Here is a 24379-nt window from a genome sequence, read left to right as displayed (position 1 = left end):
GTGAAGAGGGGGAGGGGGAAAACACAAAACACACATACACACACACAGCTTGGGAAATGTACGATACACGGCAATGAATGGAATGGACCATGGGACAGATCGAGGGACAGAAAGCAGAGACACACACACGGAACACGGAACAAATAAATGAGACATTCTGCTGGAAACAGGAGGGGTAGACGTTGCCGATGCGTTTAAAAGGAGGGTTCCACAGTATTTGGTTCTCCCTCTATCGTCCGTAGCTTACAGTATACCTTAGACTTGATAAAGGGCGGTGGAGAAGCGTTAAAAGAGGTTATTGTTATGTCTTGTTATGTGTGTTAGTTGGAAGCCGTTTCTTTATGGTGGTGGTTTATATAGGGGGGGGGGGGGGGGGGTCTTACCTCGGATGGGGGTACTCTCTGTAGAAACAACAGAGAACCAGAGACAAAGACAGACAGCATCATCAGTGTAATTCATCAGGTGCTGCATGGGGACAAGATCACTGGGGGCTCCGTGACAATCGGCCTCGTTTGCTTTTGTTAAATTGTTATTTTATAAAGCGTCTCAAAAGGGGGGGACGGGGACGGTAACAAAGGCGACACCGCTGGTCTCACAGAGGTGCAACGGGGACCCGTTATCTCTCTCTCTCTCTTTCTTGCTTTGTCGCCGCCGTCGCGTGGAAACCGTGTATTATTATGTCCAAGACTGTGCTTTTACAGCAGTGGATTTCAACCCTTTTCATATCAAGGCCCATTATTTATGCAGCATTTTGAGCCACGGGCCATTTAGCCGCTCAGACCCAAGACTTAGAATATCGTGTTGTCGTTGGATAAGATGTTATCCACTATTCCACGCTGTATTGATGTTGGTACCACAGGAGAGATAACAAATAGACAAATATTGATCAAAATAACAATTCAAAATAACTCTAACTGTGTAGACTTCTTGGAAATTAAGTAATGCTCCTGAGAGCGTAAAATGAAACCAAATTTGGTTTCATTTTCCGCTAAAGAATAAAGATCTATAAGGGTCCATTTGGTTACCAACTCTCCATCATTTAGCTGGGGACCACATGCCTGGAACTCCCTCAAGGACCCCTGGTTGAAAACCACTGCTTTACAGCAAATGGGAGAAACAGAACCTGCATGTGCTCCAATAGATCCATTGCGTGTCATCTTACAACACATACCGGTAGATGAAATATGAAGATACAAGGTTTCTGCCCTGCACAGCGGCGACATACTAAGGGAGGAGGCGCGGCGGCGCCCGGTTGGCTGAGCTGGACGTTAAGACAGAAGTGTGTTTTATCATTGCCACTTCTCTGCTTGATAAGGCAAAGGCTAAAGAGGATTGGCCTTAAGTTGACAGGCCTGCTCCGCACTGGCCATAAGCCCTCTCTTTCCCAGCCAATTGACCTTGAACGAGGCCGGGTTAAATGCAATGATACCGGGGTTGTCGTTGCGAGGCCAGGGTGGGCTGGCTTTAAGTCAGCATATAGACAGTCTAATGGCGCTTTCCCACTGCATGTTACCACTGGCTCAACTCTACTCCACTCTATACGTGCTTTGGGCTTGGTTTTAAGTCGTATAAAAGCGGTTATCAAACCTTTTTGCTTTCAAGGATCCCTGTCATAATTCGGAGACCGAAAGAAAATGGTACCAAATGGACCCGCAGTGCTTTCCACAACGATAGAGATAACGCTCATGCTAACACCAACACTGTCTGGAATCGATCTCCATTTTGACTTGCACAGTCGAGCAGAATGTTTTCTGATAACATTTAGTTGAAAGATATAGGCTGTGCAGTTGCTCTCAATATTGATTCATTTCACATTTACAATGGCCTTTAGTAAAGACACATGGTAGAGATTCTTTACCACTTTCAGCATCATGGCGTCCCTGTTCTGGGCCACATGGGCTGAACCATGATGGAATGCAGTGGAAAAGCAGCCATCAGTCAAAGTGAGAGTTCGAGCTGCTCGCTTTCGATTTCATGTTTCTGGGTTTGATCATACATCTTTTCCACAAGCCTGGCGGCCTGGAACACATCAAATCTGTACCTCACCTCACGCCTACGTCTCTGGCCATTCAACAGACTGCTTCCTCCCTCTACTCTATCAGCTTATACACTCTAGCGTCATGTACACTGTGTGTCCTGCTGCATTGTGTACTGTGAGATTACGTGTTGGGTGTTATACGGTATGCCTCGCTGCTGCAAGCCAATTCTCCCATATCTCACTCACTCACACACACACACACACACACACACACACACACACACACACACACACACGGTATTGAGCTGAGGGACTGGTGGTGGTGATGAGCCTCTCGAATGAAGTCTTGAGTCATATTGCTATACGGTGTTAAAAGTGTGTCTCTTATCGGCAGGGCTGAAGGCTGGTGAAGGCATCGCCGATGAACTGTGACCCGGCACTCATCTTTTTGTCTGGTTTCATTTCGCTGCGCTACTTTTCCATCTTGTATCATGTCTGACCCTCCCTTGCCCCCTTGAACCCCCCCCCCCTCTCTCTCTCTGACTTAAGCCTTCCTGTCTCACTCACATGTCATTCTGTTCTGTCCCAATCTTTTTTATCCCCCTCCTACCTCTCTGTTTCCCTGCCTGCCTGAATGTCTGCCTGTCTGTCTGTCTGTCTGTCTGCATCTCTCTGCCTATGTCTCTCTTCTCCGTTCCTTTCCTATAGTGTGTCTCCCTTCATCTCCCTCTCTCTCTCTCTCTCTCTCTGACAGGGCGGTGGCCTTGCCTTGGCAGACTGCAGGCTGTGCCAGCAGGGGGCATCGGCAGCCCAGAATAGATGGCCTACTTAGGGGCTTGCTGGGGTCAAGAGGTCACGCCGCCTCCAACCGTGGCGCACAAATTGGGGACCCCCAGGGGTCCTTCAGGGAGTTCCAGGGGGTCCCCAGCTAAATGATAGTTTGGAACCACACACACACACACACACACACACACACACACACCTCTGTGTCTGTGTGTGAGCAATCTGGGAACCCATCGGCAAAACAAAAAGAAAAAAACAGCACCTTCTGCTGTTTTTTTCCTTTGAATTTGCCTCTGGGGGCGTGGCCCCAGAGGCAAATTCATAGGAAGTTGACCCGTTTGGTCCCGGCCTCAGCCCTCCAACTTCCTGTGGTGCGCCTATGTTTTCATTCCCACTATCAACAGTGTATACACGTTCTGAATGGCCTTGCTGACAGATTCGGTAGCGCAGCACAGAATCTGTTCTTGAGAGATTAGTGTGTGAGTGATGCACGCCGTTATGAGTGTGCGTGTTTACATCCAACACATCTATCTAAGCGGTACGTGTCCCTTCCTGTCAACAACGCCGCCTGTCACCCACTCAGTGGCCCAAACAAAAGCACATCATCATCATCTTCTTCATCATGGACAGCGCTCAGAACAAGCAGCGGAGCCGAGCGCCGGTGTTTAAGATGTAAAACGGTGCTGGCAATTTCCAAAAGCCATCCAATCCATTAGCAGAGGGGAGATTAGATTTTGTCCTGGTCAGACTGTCGCTCGCCTCCCCTGCATACTGAGTCCCAGCACGTCCTCTGTGATACCAGCGGTGAAGTGGCAGTGCTTCTGTCTGCTATTCAAATCTCCCACATATACAGTAGGCGTACATATATATAAGTATATATGTGAATATACACACATGTGCATATAAACACTTCCCCTGCTTTGCTGCGCACTGTGTTTCTAGTTATTTCATTCGTAAAACTCAAGGAGAAACACAAAGCTTTGAATTTGGGACTCACGGTCAAGGTGAAGTAAATTCCATTTGAGTTTGTGGACTTGCCAGCTGAATAGGTAATGGAACCCATCATAGTCTGAGCTTGTTGTTATTAGCCTTAGACTATCACAGTTGCATAATGTATCAAGGTGTCTCATTTCTAACCACTTTCAACATAGGCAACTTTCAATTTAGGCAAGAAATCTTCACAAATTGTCAAGTGGCGAGCCAATTGTGTCAACCACTTTTCAGAGCTATTCAGAAAAAATAATTGCTTCCAATAACTCCTTGTTGATGACAGCAAATGCATTCCCTTCCTCTGTAAACCTGTCATCAATATTGGTATTATTGTAACCATACTAGCATTCTATTACAGTGCACAGCATGCATAGCTGGGACTGATTAACAGTGGGTGTCATTGAAAAACCAGACAAAAAAGGGGAAATTGCAATGATTTGTCTGACTAACTTCATGTCTAGGGCAATTTCACGGACCGTGTCATCAGCTGTCACAATAACACAAGGAAGAGGAGCAGAGGATTCTGGGAAGTTGTTACGTTGTTAAAGAGTTAGAGTTTCATTTAGAGGGCCGCAGGAAGCTGGTCACTTTATGTTTCCTTCAGTTTAGTTGGGAGGTTTTTTTTTAGTTGAGGAGTTAGGGAGTCAAAAAACGTAATAGGTACAGTTAGGTTAGATTAGGTTACATTTAGGTTAAGGTTAGGATAAGGTTAAGGTGTGGTTATAGTTAGGATAAGGTTATAGGGTGAGGTTGAGGTGTTGGGTTATAATTCGGTTACAGGTTAGGGGGAGGTTAGGATAGGTTAGGTTAGGTTAGGTTATAGTTAGGTTAAGGTTAGGTTAATAGAAGCAGGTTTGTGTAAAGCCAAAAGCGTCAGTTGAACCTTTAAAAAAAGGACTGGGTCGTTATAAGGGAGACAAAGGAGGGGAGGGGTTGAGGGGTGGTGGTGAGGAGAGGTGGAGAGACGGAATAGGTGGAAGAGTAACAAAGGCAGTCAAGTTTAAATCCATCGCTTCATAAAAAATAAAAAGTTAATAAAAACAGACAATGGGGGGAAATGAAAAGGGAATCATGAAGACAAACGTCTCGGGGGTAGAGCGGAGGAAAAAAGGAAATAGAAACCAAAACGAAATGAGAATCCTGACAGTTTTATCTGACTGGAGAGAAGGCTACGCGGAGGATGCCGCTGCGTGAGAATCAATTCCAACGACAGATCCACCTGTGTTTGCAGCACGCTAACCCTCGGGGCCGTAAGCCCCGAGTCTTAAGCCCGGGTGAGCCGACGGCTGGAGCCAGCCAGCCAGCGGGCACAGATCATCTGCTTAGGGGTGACAATGACCCAAATACACCTCCGTGGGCCAATGATCTCGCCCCTGCGCTGTGGACCGCACCGTGTGGGATTATTGGCATATCCCGCCTGCCCCCAGCTGTTCCATCCAAAATCATATTCAAAATATGATTGAGGATTATGATTGTATCCGAGCCAGAGGCCCGCGGGCAAATCCTGGCCAGGGAGGTATAAGGCCATCTGCTGGCCGCATCGAGGCAGGATGGGGGTGGGGAGGGGGTGTATACTGTAGGCGTTGGGGGAGGATTGCGTGATTTGGCAAAGCGCGGTGGTCTTTAGCCCAACCCTGGGCCCGCGGGTTGGATTGGCTGACCTTCTCGTCACAGCGGAGATGTGTCCAGAGGTCCTGGCACGGGGCCTGAGCCGGTCTTGGCACACGGCCTCATCTGGATAAGCCCCTGTCTCCCTCCGCAGGTCACAGCCGAGGTCAACGTTACGCTATACAGCGCTCCACATCCTACCAAAATATCAGCACTTCAATCTGCTTACAGGTTTGACTTGTGTATATATGAATGTTAATGGGGCGTGTTGTATGTATTATGTATCTAAATCCAGGGACATGCAGTGTCTCTGTCGGATGTATGTATTCAGGTCAACGTGTTGAACCTTTGAGAGGCGCTAGCCCCTCCAACGGGGCTTTCACTCATGACGTCATGTGGCTGCCAAGCCCATTGACTTTTAATGTTTGCTTTAAGCAGAGCCGCCTCCACCCGTTTTCAGCATACCCAGCCAAGTCTAAAGACTTGTAATGTTTGCTTTAAGCATGCCCCCCGTCATGTCATGTGATCATCATGAGAAAAGGCGCCACTCAGTTTTGAGGGGTGCTAGCCCCTCCAATGCGTGGCTTTTGAAGATTACGTCATGTGGCAGCCAAGCCTATGGACTTTTTAATGTTTGTTTAGAGTACTTAAATCGCAAGACGTCATCGTCATATGACTGATATAAATACATCTTGTTTTATACAATATAACACTGCATTCACATGCATTCATGTCTCGTAGTCGTAACGCAAATAGTGGCAGTGAATCTGAAATGGCGTGGCCGCCACAGTGGGCTCCCCTCACTTGTGTGATTTTCTACACACGGAGACGTTATTCTCTATGAATATGCACCGCTTCTGCTCTGGCTGACAAGGCCAGCAAGGGCCTCGGGGGCCGGAGCCCTGGGGGAAGGACCAGGGAGAAATGTCAGGCTGCCTGCCTCCTTCCTTTCTCCACACACACACCTCTAGAAGAGCTCTGCTCTCCGCCTGGGGCTCGGCATGCAAATATCACAGCCCTGCCAGCGCTGCATGCATATAACCAGCCCCGGTTAGCCGATCAGCTAGGCAGCCAGTCAGTCCTTTGGTCGGGGCAAAGCCAGTAGTTTAAAATGTGTTTTCCATAGATACGGAGGCTTTGGGTTCAGTGTAAGGCAATCCCCCACATGGGCAGAGCGGAACCATTCCCATGGTCGTAGTGACCGATATCAATACTGATAGCAGTACCGGTTGGAAAAAAAGACAGGGCTGGTTCAGAAGATTCGGGGCTTTACCCAGTGCACCGATCGTGAAACAACAGCCATGATGATCAAAAATCGCACTTTTGCACAAAGAAAATGTGGTTTTCAACGATTTCTGGATCAGGTCCAGAAAAGGTTGGTCCAAAAATGACATCTTGTTTTGTTTGTTATTATAATCATTTTATATTTTCATCTGAATCTTAGTGATTTGCCATTATTATTTGGGGGCCCATGCACTTGCGATATCCTCATGGCCACAAAAGTGGTCCCCAGTCCATGCACTAAAATACTGACATCTTTTCGTCTATAAGCTTATTATTTTATGTTGGAAACACATCTGCTCCTGGTAAAGGGGGTGGATTGAAGAATATGGCCTGTCAAGCCGCTTGAGACTGTGTGTGTGTGTGTGTGTGTGTGTGTGTGTGTGTGTGTGTGTGTGTGTGTGAATACGTGCGCACATACTAATGTGCTGCACCAAGAAGCACAAACATTGAGCGGATTTGGGGGGGTCCAGGACTTTTTCTCATCAGTATAAATCCAGAATAGCGCTGACTGAACGGGCTTTCCAGTGAGAGCTCTTAAGTAGAAAAGGAATCAGAGCTAAACAGTAACTTTACACACAGAGGAAGCCTTCAGTGGCTCAGCTACTTCCACAGATGTGCCATTCTTCTAACTTTCACTCCAAATCAATGTGTAACTCACTACTGTGAGAACACTTTCTCACAGGGGGCGTAATTTCAAAAATAAATAGGCTGGGTGTGGGGGGGGGGGGGGGGGGGGGACGATTAAGTTACCATATAGCCCCATTTCTAAAATAGCTCAAAATAGTGGATCTGCAAGCTATCGCTTTCTATCTCCAACGTGTCGCTTGGAGCTTGTAGATCAACTATTTTCAGAATTTGTTTGGAGGTCGAAAAGAGAAAACGTTTCAAAATGTTAAAATCTAAATTGTAACACGTATATCACATGCAGATGGACGGCCATCGACTGTGATGAAATCTGAATTTGAGGTTAAATGTGAACACTAGGGGGTGACATTTGCCAATCCCCTGATGCCCCAAAATGACACCCCTATAGTTTCTCACGTGGTAATTATCTCCTGATGATTAACCTGAATGATTAACTAATATAATATTACATTTATATAGCCATTTGCCAGCCTTTCACATTTTATCCACAAGAACACAGTTGAGGAACTTGAGGCCGAATATAATTGACTCGTGATGCATGTCAAGCAGACCTAGTGCTAGGGCTAGGTGAACTTTTGGCTCGAATATGATTCATGAATAATAAATAAAAACAAATAAAAACAGCAGGTCTAGAAGCTCGCACAACACGTCACTTCTCGACACGCTGTGAGCTTGTGGAGATTGGCTATTTTCACTTTTGTTGTACAATGAAGCATATATGCTAGGTCAGTGGTTCCCAAAGTGGGGTCCGGGGACCCCCAGGGGTCCTTGAGGGAGTTCCAGGGGGACCCCAGCTAAATGATATAGTTTGGAATCAAATGGACCCTTATGGGTCTGTAACTCTGTAACTGGTTTGAGAATCACTGCTAGAGCCGTAAAAGTCTTCTCTAATGGGGGTCCTTGGCATATAATGGTGGTCCGCGAGCTAATGAGTGTCATTTTGGGGGTCCTTGACATGAAACAGTTTGGGAACCACTGGTTATATGGCTAAGACTAATTTAGTTGATTAAAAAATATATATATTAAGTACGTCACTGGTTCTAAATATGGGATTTGATATTATTTTGAGTCAATAATGTTCCCAGGAGGCTTCAGCAGCAGTTAACATGTGTCCGCCCTCTCCCTTCCTCATCTCTCTACATTATGTTATCTAAGCATAGCATAAATCGCCTCAAACAAAGAGATTAAAAAGATAAAAGTAATTCCCCCGAGTGGGTTTGTGGAAAGTGGCTTCAAACAGAAGCCCCGGGAGGAGGACAAATGAATTGTTTCCTTGAGCTCTCTCTCTCTCTCTCTCTCTCTCTCTGTGTGTCTGTCCTTGGGACTGGCTTCTGAGCTTGGTTTGGGGTGGAGTGGGGGGGAGGGTGGGCGGCGTGCTGGTATGCTGGGAGGAGAGCCAGCTGGGCAGGACGAGGAAAAATAAAATGAAAGAAATTTTCTCCTGAGAGCAATCTTTTGGATGTGTGGTCGTATAGTCTCTGGGTGGGAGGGGGGGGGGTGGGTCCTCAGCTGCTCTCTCAGCGTCTGTCGCTCACCTGGAAGGAACCCAACATACTTCCACCCCTGTCACCAATCACCGCCAGTTCCAAATGCTCCTTTTTTTCTTTTTCTCTATATTGGACGGCCGGGGAATGTTATTGCAAAAAGCTGGAATCAATTTACTGTATGTGTGTGTGTGTGTGTGTGTGTGTGTGTGTGTGTGTGTGTGTGTGTGTGTGTGTGTGCATATAGGGGGTTACAGATTGGCTTGAGTTGCAGCATTTTAATGAGCCTCAGATATCGTCTGTATTTCTCGCCACATAAAGAAAAGCGACAGTACAGTGATTTAGTTTCCTATCAGGAAGGAACACCCACTCCCCACTTTATGTGAACAGCTCACCTTGACCAACAGTAGCAGACTGTCGTTCTACTGGTCAGCTCATAGTGACCAATAGTAGACTGTATGTACTGGTCAGCTCATATAGTGACCAACAGTAGCAGACTGTGGTCGTACTGGTCAGCTCATATAGTGACCAACAGTAGCAGACTGTGGTCGTACTGGTCAGCTCATATAGTGACCAACAGTAGTAGACTGTATGTACTGGTCAGCTCATAGTGACCAACAGTAGCAGACTGTGGTTGTACTGGTCAGCTCATAGTGACCAACAGTAGCAGACTGTGGTTGTACTGGTCAGCTCATAGTGACCAACAGTAGCAGACTGTGGTTGTACTGGTCAGCTCATAGTGACCAACAGTACCAGACTGAGGTTGTACTGGTCAGCTCGCAGTGACCAACAGTAGCAGACTGTGGTTGTACTGGTCAGCTCCCAGTGACCATGAACAGACTGTGGTTGTACTGGTATGGGAACATACATCCGTAGTAGCGGTGCAGAGCAGAAGAACAGAGTGTGCAGCACTGGGTAGAAGAGACACTCTGTACTGTACGTGTGTGTCACAGGTGGATGAGCGGTAATGATAACGACGCACGCTGCTGTCACGGCGCTAAATGTCCTTGTGTCACCTTCCGGCGCAGGAGAGAGAGACGACACAACACTGGCATCGCTGGCAGCATGAGAAATAGAAACACAGAGAGAGAGAGGGGGGGGTTGGAGGAGGGGTGAGGGGAGGGCATGCACAGTTTTTTGGAAGAGTGGTTTTGAAAAGGCCATCTGCCTTCAAGGAGACTCGGGTGTGGGGCTCGTGGCACTTATAGTAACTTACCAAAGGCTTCTGAGAACCACAAGAGGAAAGACAAGGAAAGGAAAGAGAAAGTAAAACAGAAAAAAGGAAAGGGGAGGGAAGAAGAGAATATAGTTCATTTCAGGGTGAGGCTGAAAAAGTTGTTTTGAGAGAGAGAGAGAGAGAGAGAGAGAGAGAGAGAGAGGTCGCCACCCAAGAGTCATGGGAACCACAGTTGAGGTAGGTCGCTTTTTTTGTGTTAAAAGTAAAACAGCTGTCATAAACATCAGCGCAAGCACAATTAAGTTAGGGTTACTCCAAGCCACAAATGTCAACTAACTGCTTAACTTTTTGAGTTTAACGTGATGTACGGAGTTCACAGTTATATCATTATAGACCAAAAACAGCTTACTGGCTCGTGTTCTGTTATTGTAACTCAAACTTGTTATCGGCTATAAAACAAAATTGCAGTCAATAAAAGGTTTACAACAGTGCTCGACGACAACTGAAATAGAAAACATTCTAGAAGTGAAGCTGGTTAGACTTGAGGTTGAAGCCGGTTATAGGAGGTGGGTCGTAGAATGTCAAGATGGAAGAAGTTGAAGACTTTGAGATGTGAACAGAGACACATCAACAGTTTCAACACATGGACAGACAGACAGACAGACAGACAGACAGACAGACAGACAGACAGACAGACAGACAGACAGACAGACAGACAGACAGACAGACAGACAGACAGACAGACAGACAGACAGACAGACAGCATTGAGGACAACCATCAGTTTCAGTGAGACATCAAAGAGACAGTGTGAGTCAGACGGACAAACAAGAGGGAGGATAGGCAGAATACCCTGTTGTGTTAATTCAGTCCTCGACAGTCAAAATGCTCAGTGTTAATTTAACTCTGAGAGGGCACACACACGCACACACACACACACACACACACACACACACACACACACACACACACACACACGGTTACATTTGTACCCTCTCAGAGTTAAGTGGATGAACGAACCCTGAGGATTTCACTGCATTGCCATTGGACTATAACCCGTCTAAACGCTAAATGGCCTTCATAAATCAGGAAAGCAAAGCCTATCTCGGTGGTGCATACCAGTGCTGCTTCGTTATTTTTTTTGTTTGTTATGAATGTTTGCTAGTTAAAACTTAATAAATGAGCCCCTATGGTGGGAGTGTAGCTGGGCATAGCTTGGCAATAACAGTGCCATGGATAAGTGGCTTGTTTTTCCACTAGGGACCACCAACGCAAACAATGCAGCGATGCCCTTTCCAGTATTGTAAACCAGTTTGGACAAAACTGTCTCTATGGACTGGCATATGTTGAATCAGAGCCGCATAGTGAATGCCGTTTAACTGTGTAACATCGCATTTAATTTAAGATAATTGTGAAATGGCTTTTCACCACAATGGTGTATTCCCTGATTTAAATGGGTAACATCGTTAACTGGCATGGGGGGGTTTAAGGTATGACAAACAGCGGCCAGGCAGTGGAAGCAGTAGCATGAGAAACAATTCTGTCTTCTTTTTGGTTTTGTTTAAACAAGTCCCCCAAGGTGGCCCCCGTGTCCTCAAACTAAAGTCGAAATCAAGACTTTGGCAGCTCTCCCTGAAGATCTCCTGGAGTGTCTGCTCCTTCCACCATGAGGCCACGTCCCGGGCCTGCCAAGAGCCCCTGCATGCAGGAACACAGCAGCCTGGAGACTTGTGCAACATCCCATCGCACGGAGCTCACATTCCACCACTCCTCCAAACTCTCCTTTTTGGGGGTTTTATTTGGACACGATTGGGGTCGAACCCGGTTTAATCATCTCAATTCTGATGTGCTCAACCATTTAACACACTTTGGACTGCAAGGCCGATTCTAAAAATGCTTTCTATACATCCTGACCTAAAAGTTTTCTGAAACTTTTCAAATATTTACATTTATTATCTTTTTTGAATACTGTACACACTGTACAGAACCCCAAAAGGGGTTCACGTCCAGAAGGGTTAAAACACCAAAAGGGGTTCCCAGGATTACAAATCTAAAAAGGACTGCCAGTAATAGAAACAGCAGTCGGTGAGTCGCAGCGGAGGGGAATTAAAACGTTTCTGGGATGTCAGAGTTCTGCGCCTCATCATCTAAAGGCTCGGTACTGCCCAGCCCAAACGCATGGAAGTAATGTCAGTGTAATGACCGCGAGGCAACAACTGGGGCAGTAGCTCGATGGCCGCAGAGCCTTTATTTAGTCGTGTCTACCCTGATTTACATTAGCAGCGGCAAATCAAATAGGAGCCATTGGATTTTTTTTCCTGATGGTGACGAATGATCGACCTAAAATATCTACCACTGTGTTGCCCGGGGCCGCCCCGGCCCTGCTCCTAATTAGCTACATAATTAGACTTTGCTTTAGCGGGTCTCTCAATGGGACCGCGATCAATGGGAAACAAGACGACATATCCACCACGTTTGTTGTGGCAGAGAGCGCTGCTTCTCCCTATGCCGTATGACACATTTTCTGAGGGCGTAGTAAATCATGTGAAGGCCTCAATTACTGCCGCTTCAGACGTTTTTATTTCAAAATATTTGTCACAGATAAATCTTTGCGTTAAATTGGAGATGGTGCACATTGAAGTGACGCTCCTAAACTATATTGCTTTTGATATTCAAGGCATGATGTAACGCACTGCAAGCTTTGCTGCAAACAAACTTATAGACATAAAGATGGGTTTGAACATGATGCCCTTAAATGCCCTCGTGGCTGAAATAAAGACTGAGAGACTGAGCCTTTCTGAGAATGTCATCGTTTTCCGTCTGTCTGTTGTCTTCCCGCTCCTTCTCAGGGCCAAACTCAAATGTCAGCGCGAGCAGAAGAAAGAAGAAGCTGTCCAACTGTCCAACCGCTGCTCCGTTGGAAACAAAACCACCCTGACAACCCATCCCAACCCCCCCTCATCGGTACTTCAAAGCACGACTGCCACTGACACCATCCTCCGCTGAAATGAAGTAACCAGGGGGTCATTATGAAGGCCACACACGGCCGGCTCGCCTCTGTCCTTACCTGAACGCAGCTGTTTGATCCGCCCGTTGCTGGCGCTGGGGTCGATGGGCAGGAAGTCCTTGAACCAGGTGATCTCGGGGTCGGGGTTTCCGCTGGCGGCGCAGAGCATGGTGGCGGTTCGCGTTCGCTCCACCACCTTCAGCTGGGGGCCCATGTCGATGTTGGGGAAGCCGGCAGGCAGCAGGTCCTCTGTGGAGGGGGAGAGTGAGGATGGCCGTCATTTAATGTTCAATTCAGCCAGTTAACTTTTTGTGTGTTTGGCCCCAGACCCACCCCGTCTGAAAAGGCTTTGTGCCAGGGAAAACAGATTTTGATGCTGTATTAACTAAAAAGGTTATCCTTGAAAATCAAAGAAAAGGTCCCGCACACTGTCAGAAACTTGCCAAAGATGTTGCTCTTTATTGTGTCAACGTTTCGGTCGATTAGACCTTCATCAGGAAAGCTTTATTGCCCTACGCACCTGTCACTAGCCTTCTGAGGTGTACATCGGCCTTTTGCAAAGCCTTCATCAGTGTGTTCACACTGATGAAGGCTGGACAGCCAAAACGTTTGGCCCTGTTCAAATATGAAATAAACAATTTGAACTGAAGTCTTGGTGTGTGCGACCCACTACCGTTATTTTGATATGTTTTGAACGGGTAGCGCACCTACAGTCAGAGCGCGGTGGTCACATGAAGAGATGCTGTATTAACCAAATTTGCTTTTGACCAACACCCAGCCTGGACCGACCTGCACGTGGATAAACAGCAGGCTCAATTGTGACATGTCTTTATAGCGTCTGTCTGCTCAGTGTTCAGGTTCATGAGGATCATTATGAATTCATCAGATTCTGGTTGAACTCTGTCTGATGACTTAAAAAGCACTGGAGGTGTCTCAGTTCAATCCCCGCGGCTGTCAGAGACCTGAACGAGGACAAGGACCAGAGAACAGACGGCTGTCATGGACAAGTCATGAACATTTCATTGTCCTGGGCCATGTGTTACTTTTTCCATCATGATTCATGAATAACACAGACATTGTGCTTAGAATGTGTCACAGCAGAGAGAAAATACTGCCCCCCCTCCGCGCACACGCAACAATCCTTATAACTGCCTTACTTTGTACTGCATTCTTTTCATAACCGTAATACGACAAAAAGCCATTCACACATCATCCATTGTATTTTCCAAATCCCTTCAAGGGCGTCAAATAGAAAACCTTAAACGCCTGCGATTTCAGTTGATCTAATAACACCCGAACATGATGGAACATCCTTAATCCCAATTTACCTCAGCCCTGCTGTGGTGGATGCACTTCTAGCATGCAGGATTATTATTGTGTTATGAGCCACCTAATGCAGTCAGATAAACAAGTCTGTTGATGTATAAACCTGCTGCATACCAACAGATATACTCCCACTGACAGCTCACACTCCCAGATGTCTGAGACTTCAGATTACAGAGGAAGGAAGCAGTGGTAATTTTCACAGCAAAAGTTTGGTTTTAGTATTAGTCATAGTCGCTGTGATGCTGTGGCGCGTTGTGAGCTTGTAGATCTGCTATTTTCAGAGCACAACCAGACATAAAATGCCTTGTTCTACTGGATCTATTCTCCACTAGTCTCTCCCTAACATTTCAGTTCAGTTTGTATTTGTTGACGGAATCGTCGTCCGACAAACATTTTCCGTCGACAGAATCAACACTGTCACCAACACCAACACCCACCAACACCGTAACACGTCACACTCGTAGATGCCTGAGACGAGGAAGGAAGGAAGGAAGGAAGGAAGGAAGGAAAGGCCCAGAGAACCATGGGCACCTTCCTCAACGAATCACCAAGCCAGAGCAAACATCCAAAACATTCAAACCAAAGGCAACACACCTGCCGACTTCATCTCTGCTACTGATGTTGAGCAAACATTTCCTCACATGCTGCTCCCATGTCAGAAAATATGTGCACAGGATGGCTGAATTATAGATGAACACCCATGCACACTCTGTTGTTGGCGTTCTGTTGTTGCAGGGGACTGTGGGAGTATCGTACTGTATATCTCAGGGATGATCTGATACAGATTTTTAACCTTGGTCGATACCAAGTTTCAAGTTATAAATAAATCTAGGAATGAATCTCTGTTGTTGGACCAACTGTAGTGGTAGTGGTTCACAAAAACTGTTGGCTATCCACAGGTTATAAACCCAAACGTAACATTGAGTAAATTGTAAATGTGTGCTATGCACAATATTGATTCCTTCTTATCACACGTAGTTGTGTTCATGATAACACTTCCACAGTGTGTGTGCGTGCGTTCGTGCGTGCGTGCGTGCATGTCTTATAGAAGAACAGACAGTCAGTCTGTAATTTATTTAACCACCTCCTGTTTTCACTTTACACTAAAAATCTTTTCCCGAAGACAGCTGAACCAACCCTCTTATAGATGACCTTTGGGCAACGCAGTTAAAACACGGAGGGGGAAAAACACGATAATCGCACGTGATTGGATGAGAGAGAGAGAGAGAGAGAGAGAGAGAGAGAGAGAGAGAGGGAGAGGGAGAGATAGGGAGAGGGAGAGATAGGGAGAGAGAGAGAGAGGGAGAGAGAGAGAGAGGGAGAGGGAGAGGGAGAGAGAGAGAGAGGGAGAGAGAGAGAGAGAGGGAGAGAGAGAGAGGGAGAGGGAGAGGGAGAGAGAGAGGGAGAGAGAGGGAGAGAGAGAGAGAGGGAGAGGGAGAGGGAGAGAGAGAGAGAGGGAGAGAGAGAGAGAGGGAGAGGGAGAGAGAGAGAGAGGGAGAGAGAGAGAGAGGGACGGAGCGACGAGGGCCTAATTCACTCAGTGTTCATCAGCATCGCTAAGCGCCGCCACTCTCTCCGCCGTGCTTCAGATGAAAAGTGCCCCGCTATACTTAACGCCTGACCTCGGTCACCCGACACACAATCCAGCCAGAGACTAGAGTAGTAGTAGTAGTGACTCATTCCTGGCCGCGCGGGGAGCCCTGGGGGTGACCCTGCACTATATATATAAAAAAAAGAGAGAGAGAAATAATGCGTCAGACGCCCGAGGTGGCGTCATGAAAGCGGCGCTGTCCCACTGAGTTAAGAGGCCGGGCGGCTCTTTATCTAGCACTCAGAGAGAGAGATAGAGAGAGAGAGAGAGACGAGACAATGACCTCACACCAAGCGTGCAGAGTCGACATCGCGGCGGCTGTCGTGTAGGGGTGGAGGGGGGGGGGGGGAATCGATTCACACCCGGGAATGAATGTAGGACCAAAATGCAGGAAAACAGCCACAGGAAACAAGGAATGAACTTAAATAGTCTTTACTTAGAAATCATAAACCCAGGACGGCAAAAGGAACAATAATCCAACAACCAAACACAAGACAGAACACGACTTAAATACACATCCAAGTCCAATTACAAACATGGTCTACAGCTGGGTTGCTCAGTTGGAACCAGTCTCTCAATCAGGCCACACAGGGAGGGGAGTAGGAGAACATCTCCGGGGAACAAGGGGGGAAACATGAGGGAGGCGACCCAGGCATGGCACACTTCTGGGCACAGAGTGTGAGATTCACTCAAATATCGCAATGTTTAATGCCACAATTTTTCTATTCTAAATCGATTTTAAAGCTCAGAATCAAACTATTTATTTATTTACTGACTGACCATGGTCAGGACAGCAACCTTGTATCTCCGTATTCTTTTTGTACGTTAAAAATAAATAAAACAAACTTGATAATACTAAAGCATCAAAAGTAGCAGATTCACAAGCTCGATATTTTTATCCTGTCGATCTGTACCTGAAAGGTTTTGGATATAATGGGGTTTCCAGACAGAGACAAATCTGTACTTTACTTGAGTATTATTTGTGGACTTGTCTCACTACACTATACATTTCAAAGACACACAGCAATGGACTGATAAAAAAATAAGATTTTACTTCATTTTGTAGGTTTGAACACGCAAGTATTTTTCTAAAGCCAAGTCCTCATACTTTAACTCAAGTAAACGTGTGACATAGCAACTGTCACTTGCAGTCTAGTCCCATTTGACCAGGACTATCTCTACTCTGACTCAAGTAATGGAGTTACTTGGTCCGCTATGGTCGATGCCCTCCATTGAGGGAATAAGGGACGATAGTCACACAGCATGGGGAGACGATAAGAGCCGTCCGTCTGTCTGCCGAGTCACGCAAACACAGCGCCCAGACGATAAAAACACGGCCCCAAAGCTCGGGATAGAGAGCCAGACGAGGGAGAAGACAGCGGTTACCTCACATCGGAGGGGCCGACTCGCAGCCATGAATATTTCAACGCTCGCTTCAAAGAAGTCGAGGCGTTTATGCTGTTTTAGGCTTCTCGCTGGATCCTGCCCATCGATTATTCACGACAGCCACTGTATAATCTCTTTGTTTTCAAGTCCCACAAGACAGGAGGACTAGCGCTGGACAGTTTTAATCCAGGAAGACCTGAGAAAAGGTTCTACAAATGTCTTCTAAATCATGACACATTTAAAATAATGGTTAAAAGTGGTTAAATGTGGTCAAAAGCTATAAAGCAACACAGACGCATTCCCGTCGTAGATGGGTTAAGACGCTAGGAAAAAACAGTAGACGGAGTGACGTGTATACCTTCTCTAAGCGCCATGTCTGTCTGTGATGTGCCTCTGATGTTCTTTGTGTGCCAGACAGCCCTGAACTATATATGTAACGACCAGGATTCGAACTCCTGCGTGAAAGTCCAACATCTTAACCACTAGACCAAAGGGATATCCCTCTGGACCGGGGGAGATATTAGATTTTTGAGGCCATCAGACAGAGGCTCTGAGCCACTGCTACATATAGAGGGAATGTGCATGCATAAAATGAGTGGCAAAGTGAGTTTAAACATTGTTTAAAGATGGCAAAGGCCAGAAAGTCATCTTTTTGCCACTCAGTAGGCGTTCCCGCATAACTTTCTGGGTACTGTATGATGATGATGATGTCACACGCACCCCCCTAGCTACAGGTGTGTTGTGTTGAAATGGGGTTGAAACAAGGTTAAAACAATATTAACAGTATTTATATACGTGTGCATTTGTGTGTGAGCGTGTGTCTGCGCACGTGTGGGTGTAAAAACCTCATGTGTCCAAAACTTTTCAGGATTTCAAATTCAAAAATATCAAAAACAGCAGATCCATAAGCTCAACATGCATTTTGTGCTGCATTTCGTTTTTCCGGATCTGCCGTACTTGTCATGCTCGTGCGTGACGCTGCAGTTAAAAATATAATAGAGAATAAAATAAAATAGAAGGTTTGTGCACGACAGCGAGGGAGGTTAGATGTGTCCATGCAGGCTCTAGAGTGCTGTGTACATGTGCTCTCTGTCCCACCATGGTCTGTACGCCAACGGAGCTGAAAACACACAACCAAAGCCACACAGTTAAGAGTGCAGTTGAGGCTAATGGAAGCAGGCAGGCGGCAGAGTGGAGGCATCTGCCGGGAGTAGAGGACCTGATAGAGCACGTACGTACGCACTCAGGCATGCACACACTCACGCACACACACACACACACACACACCCCGGACGGACCAGAATACAAACAAACACACGAGCAAAACAGTGTTTCGACGACTAAAACTATGACAGAAAATGTCCGTCGACTAGGTTTTTTTCACTGACGAAAACTAAATGAAAGCTAAACAAAAGCTAAGCTATGATGACGAAAACTAAGACTATACATGTGTTGACGATTTCGTCGACAAATATAAACTAGACTGAAATGTCAGGATGGGACTAGTGGAGAAGAGATCCAGTAGAACTAAAAGACAAGTGATTTTATGTTTAGTTGTGCTCTGAAAATGGCAGATCTACAAGCTCACAATATGTCACACTGCATCACGTTGTGAGCTTGTAGTTCGGCTATGTTCAGCATTCAACCAAGTGTAAAATCTGATATTAGAGAGCCATCAAGGCCCGCCAAAATACAACTGTCGATTTAGTCGACTAAAATCGTACATTATTTAGTACACTGAAACTAGACTAAAACCTTTCAGATGACTAAAATATGACTAAAACTAGATTCAAAAGACTATGACCAAAATTTGCTGCTGAGCCGACTTAACATTAACAAATTAAGCCCTGTGTAACACTTCTACAACCTCAAAACACATTGGTATGCTTTTGTTTTTTTGCATGATACATGTAGAAACATTTGAAAATCATTGGGAAATGGGACATTCTGCATTATGATGAATACTTTTCTTTTGTTCAAGGGGCATTTTTTATACAGTACTGTTACTTGCAACAGACTGTTATACTTACAATGGCAAACATGTGCCATTGAGTAGGCCAATTTCTACTTTCTACTTTCCCCAAATGGCGTCTGAGACACAGCAGCGCAGAATAAACACACCACGCATGGGTTTTGGGTTATTAGCTTCGTCCAGGAATAGAGTGTGATAGCATCAATCCCTACAACTGCCCCGCTGCAAGATTACAGGCCCTGTCGATTAACGCGCCCATGCAAAAATAAATAGATTGCTCACGGAGGGGCTGTTAGTTCAGGGTCACTATTTGTGTATGTGAGCGTGTGCGTGTGTGTGTGTGTGTGTGTCGTGCGCGCACGACAAACTACTATACTTGTGAGGACCTAACGTCCGCCTAAGTATAGTAGACTTTGAGAAATAGACGTTGTGAGGACCATTTTCCTGGTCGTCGCAGGGATCATTCCTGCAAAAGAAAGTTATTTACAGAGGTCGGCTGCAATGAAGAGAAAGATTCATGTTTGTGTTTAGGATTAGGCGTTTATAAGATTTAGGGGTCGGAGTTGGAGTCTTCCCTATTTAAAACTCAGTTGTGCGGCAATGTCAGACAAACTGAAACATCGCTGATCTACAGCGTTTTGTGAGCTTGTAGATCTGCTGTTTTTCGGCAATTTTCAATGCCTAAAATGTTGATGTCCTCACAAGCATAGTAAGCCAAACATGTGTGTGTGTGTGTGTGTGTGTGTGTGTGTGTGTGTGTGCATGCGCACGGCAACCAATGACACAGGCTGATTTCATCCCAGAGTTCCCTGGGGCTGTCCAGTTCCCCATGACTGTCCCGGCAATTACATTTCGCTATGATGCATGCTGGTGTTCCTCGGCGATGACAAATTCCGTTCGGAGCGCCGACGGAGTCGCAGCTCCCGTCGCGTGACCTAATCGGTCAGCGGGGCCGTGTGTGTGTGTGTGTGTGTGTGTGTGTGTCCGCGCGTGTGCATGTGTCGCCGACGCCGTTCATTCCGAGGCATGCTGATTTTTAAACCTGGTCCATTTTTTTCTGTCTGGACAAATGGTTGACAAATGGCAAGTTCTGTGTTGTCATCGTCCGCCGCCATCTTGTTTGCACTCAAATGGGCGTAAAGGTCCTTTCGAACGGTCTGCTCCAGGTCTGCTCATGAGGGGCACGACAAAGCAGGCATAAAAAAAAAAAGCTAAACATAATCCAGGTCTGGGGAGTCGTGGGCGTGTGCACGAAACGAGCACGCACGCGTCAATTTCACCAGACCGCGCCCGCGTAAAACGGCCTGCGTTGTCGCCCCTCGACTTCTCCGCACGTACAGAAAAAACGTAGGTCTCATTGAAAAGGAACTATAGTCAAATTGAGGGGAAAGGTTTCGCAGAAAATAGCAGATGGACAAGCTCACAACGCATTGCAACGCAACGCATTGAAATGCAACGCGTTGTGAGCTTGTCGATCTGCTATTTTCTGCGAAAGCTTCACCCCACAATAACAGAAAACAGAAAATACACTATAGAGCCCTGAGGGACTCCGGTCAACCGTACAGGCAGGTTTAAGTGGTCAATGGTCAACTGTGGCTTTTCATTTTTCCTTATAGATCCTTATAGACTGGAAGCCAGTACAGCCTGAGGCGTGTTGGACTGTTATGACTGGAATGTGTGTGACACTCTGAATGTGGTGTTTGTGGGCCATTGGAGCCATTCACATGACAAACTGAACGTCTGAATCCAGCCTGCGATGACAACGACAGATCATGTTGAGTGCTTTACGGGATTGGATAATCGACTTGACTCCGTGTAGTCTGAAACACGCAAAATGACTTTCCAAAACAGAAAACAGAAGGAGGAAGTGCTGTCCGCATGGGTTCAGTCACGATGGCTTTCTCAAAACAGGTGCACTTCAAAAAATAACAACAAGTCCTGCTTGTGGTGAGACAAACTGTATAGGGAGAAAATGAGAGACCCTGTTGTCTTGCTCAATAATACATTCATTATTTTTCCACGAAAAAGACGGAGTGCCACAGTATTTTCTCTCGCCACAAGCAGAACTTATTTTTGTTGTTTTATTGGGTTCCACCTTCTCCCTCAGTAAGGGAAATGCGTATTGGCTAGAAGTTGGCCTGCAGCGCCTCACAGGTGGGACCTTATACAGCCACACAAAGCACCATGTGCCCTCGTCACCTGATCTAATCTAAGTGCACAGGTGCACATGGTCTCCGGAGACTGAAGGCTGCTACTACTACTACTAATACTACTACTACTACTACTGCAGCACTTCATTGGCAAACACTGGTGTCCATGTTGGATCAGTGCCAGTTAACCACTTAAAGACTCTGTTCTTAGCATAACGCACCAGAGTTACAGTACAACTGTACGTGGACTGCTTTTCAAGATGTAGACCTGCTTTGGTGTAGATTCAAAGGAAGTAGTTGTAATTCAAGTCCAGTTCTCTAAGACAAGATGGCTTAAGTGGTTATATGCCCTATACGAGGGGAAACACATTTGGAATGCCCGCATGGACATGCCTGTATTTGTCAAAGACCGACAAACAGACTACATAATATGAACTTCACATATATTACTGTGAGATGTTTGACTGAACTCAAAGTTCAGTCAAACCGTCTCCAAACCCACGTGTCACTCAGCAGAGCGAAGGGCCTACATTAGAGGCTAAAGGAAGCCATACAGTCAGCCAGCCATCTTCCCAGCATGCGAAACCAGATGTCCAAAAACCCACTCCGTTATTGTTGGGGCGGGGTCTTGGGTTTGTCTTGTCAAAGTGTTACGCGAGCTGTTCCCGACGCGTCCCATTGATTCGGTAATTGGTTTGGCGCCCTGCAATTACGCGCTGGCATATGCCGAGGACTGACATCTGGGCAGGCCGGCCTGCTCGGACCCACCGCCGGGAGGCATTTAGGCAGCGGTGACAAAAAGCTCGCAATGGAAAAATGACACAGATGAGGTCATGTCGACGATGTCAGAAGAGAAACCCACACATGTGTTTTATTATTTTTTTCTGCAGTTGAATGAATGAATATGGTGCTCATGAGTCTGTAGAATGACTCGCTCACATCACAGGATTTAGAGGCGTTTTTAGAATCGGCCTTAGGCCTAAATGGGTTAACCCATTTAGACCTGACGTCGAAATGAAAAAAATATCTTCTAAATTCTGACAGTTTTCTGAAATTCCTATGTTTCTATATCAGTGGTGCTCAATATTTCATGTCAAGGACCCCAAAAATTATAGGTAATTGACCGTTTTTAAAACAAACATTGACCTAAAAACCTGTATATAGGAGGGGCTAGCACCCGTCAAAATGTGGACATGAGAGGTTTCTGCCCCCGGTATACAACATACCCCCTCCTCCCAGCAACTCTCCTTTCCTAACACCACCAGGTATTTTCCCCCTCTTGGCTCTCCCCGGGTGCCGTCATTATCTCCCCCCCCCCCCCGGGTGCCGTCATTATCCATAATTGTGTTTAATTTCACTGCAGCGTTTAATGGCATTACACAGTGATGACAGGTGCAGAGCTTTTTAATCAGCTCTCTGGGTCGGCTTGATCGGCACACCACGGACCCTTAATCTGCCGACCGCTGCTGTGTACTGTAGGCTACCCTGCTGCTGTGTACTGTAGGCTACACTGCTGCTGCGCTTGACCTCTGTGTTGGTTCTGTCCTGTCACGTGTGACACTGTCCATCGCCTAAATGATTGACCCATCTCTCCCCCTCCCCGAAACACAGCTAATCCCATTCACGATGACCCCCACCGTGCCACTGATGTGTAGCAGTTTGTATTAACAATTTGCAGAATTACAGTAGCCTACATTAAGGGGAAAAGAAACATATACAGTGAGGGGAAAAAGGGGGGGGCGGTGGGGGGGGATTCAGATTTTACGGAGGCCAGTTTTGAATTGCAGCTGTCCGTAGGTGCCCTTTGACAGCGGTTTTGAAGGAGTCAGAGCTGTGCCTGTTACGGGTAACCGCGTCGCAGCAGGGTGCATTTTCACATTGCACGCCATCTTGATGGATGCTTTTAAGTGCCTCAGAGCCAGAGGACCTCAGAGCCAGAGGACTGTGAGTGGCTAGATTTATTTTAGTATGGATACAAACTGGAACCCCAGGCTTTGTTAGCGACATACTCTACCCCCAGAGAGAGAGAGAGAGAGAGAGAGAGAGAGAGAGACAGTGACAAAGAGGAGAAGGAGATTGAAAGTATACAGTAAAACAAGATGGTTTCCAGTTCGATCGCGGGCAGAGTTTGTCAAAGTGTCCTTGAGCAAGACACTCAACCCCTGACTGCTCCCGATGAGCAGGTTGGTGCCTAGCATGGTTTCCTCCGCCTTTGGTGTTGAATGTAATGCACAATCATTGTAAAGTGGCTTGGATGAAGGCGCTATATAAATGCAAATCAAATGTGTGCCCTAGATATGTGTGAAAACATTCACATTCCAAATACAGACAAGAGAGAAAGACACACAGGGATGAGAGAGAGAGAGAGAGAGAGAGAGAGAGAGAGAGAGAGAGAGAAAGAGAGACAACTGGAAAAGTAATACAGATCGACTGCCGCTGGTCTGGTTCGTGTTTCCTGCTCTGAAATGATGAAAATGTGTGTAAAATAGAATGAGTAGTGTGTGTTAAGAGACATCCAGCGGGTGGCACTAACGGCTGTCTGTGTACATGCATTTTTTTGGTTTCCTCAACAAGTATTGTTGACAATTAAATCTTGATGGACGGCGAGTGTGTGGGCTTGCATGTGTCTCCAATGTGTGTGTGTGTGTGTGTGTGTGTGTGTGTGTGTGTGTGTGTGTGTGTGTGTGTGTATGACTGACTAAAGCCTGATTTATACTTGGTGGCATGCTGGTGTTGCATGCCGTAAATAGCAGATCTACAAGCTCACAACACGTCACATTCGTGATGCGTTGGAAGCTTGTAGATCTGCTCTTCCCCAAGCACGTAAAACAGGCGCGCAACCAAGTACAGCATGAATCAAGCTTATCAGTACCCCAACACTCTCCAGATCCACCCATGCAATCTCCATCATGCCTTATAGGTCACTGTGATGACAGAAAGGCATTTTTCTTTTCAGAATAATAATCTCCGGTGGATTCAAACCCTTGACTCGGAGGTGGA

General features: G+C 46.4%; 1 protein-coding gene across 4 annotated transcripts in view; it reads right to left on the bottom strand.

Annotated features, from left to right (window-relative positions):
- Positions 1 to 24379, bottom strand: part of ptprsa (protein tyrosine phosphatase receptor type Sa) — a 254365-nt gene that overhangs the window by 126562 nt on the left and 103424 nt on the right. For all 4 annotated transcript variants that reach the window (XM_080770974.1, XM_080770973.1, XM_080770972.1 and 1 more), the window contains exon 5: positions 13015 to 13203. In XM_080770974.1, coding sequence (XP_080627100.1) covers positions 13015 to 13203 — 189 coding nt within the window. The remainder of the gene's footprint in view (positions 1 to 13014; positions 13204 to 24379) is intronic.

Source organism: Protomyctophum bolini (genome assembly GCF_963924005.1).
Source record: "Protomyctophum bolini genome assembly, chromosome: 8".
In the NCBI taxonomy this organism is placed as follows: domain Eukaryota; kingdom Metazoa; phylum Chordata; class Actinopteri; order Myctophiformes; family Myctophidae; genus Protomyctophum; species Protomyctophum bolini.
This window is presented reverse-complemented; position numbering and strand designations above follow the sequence as displayed.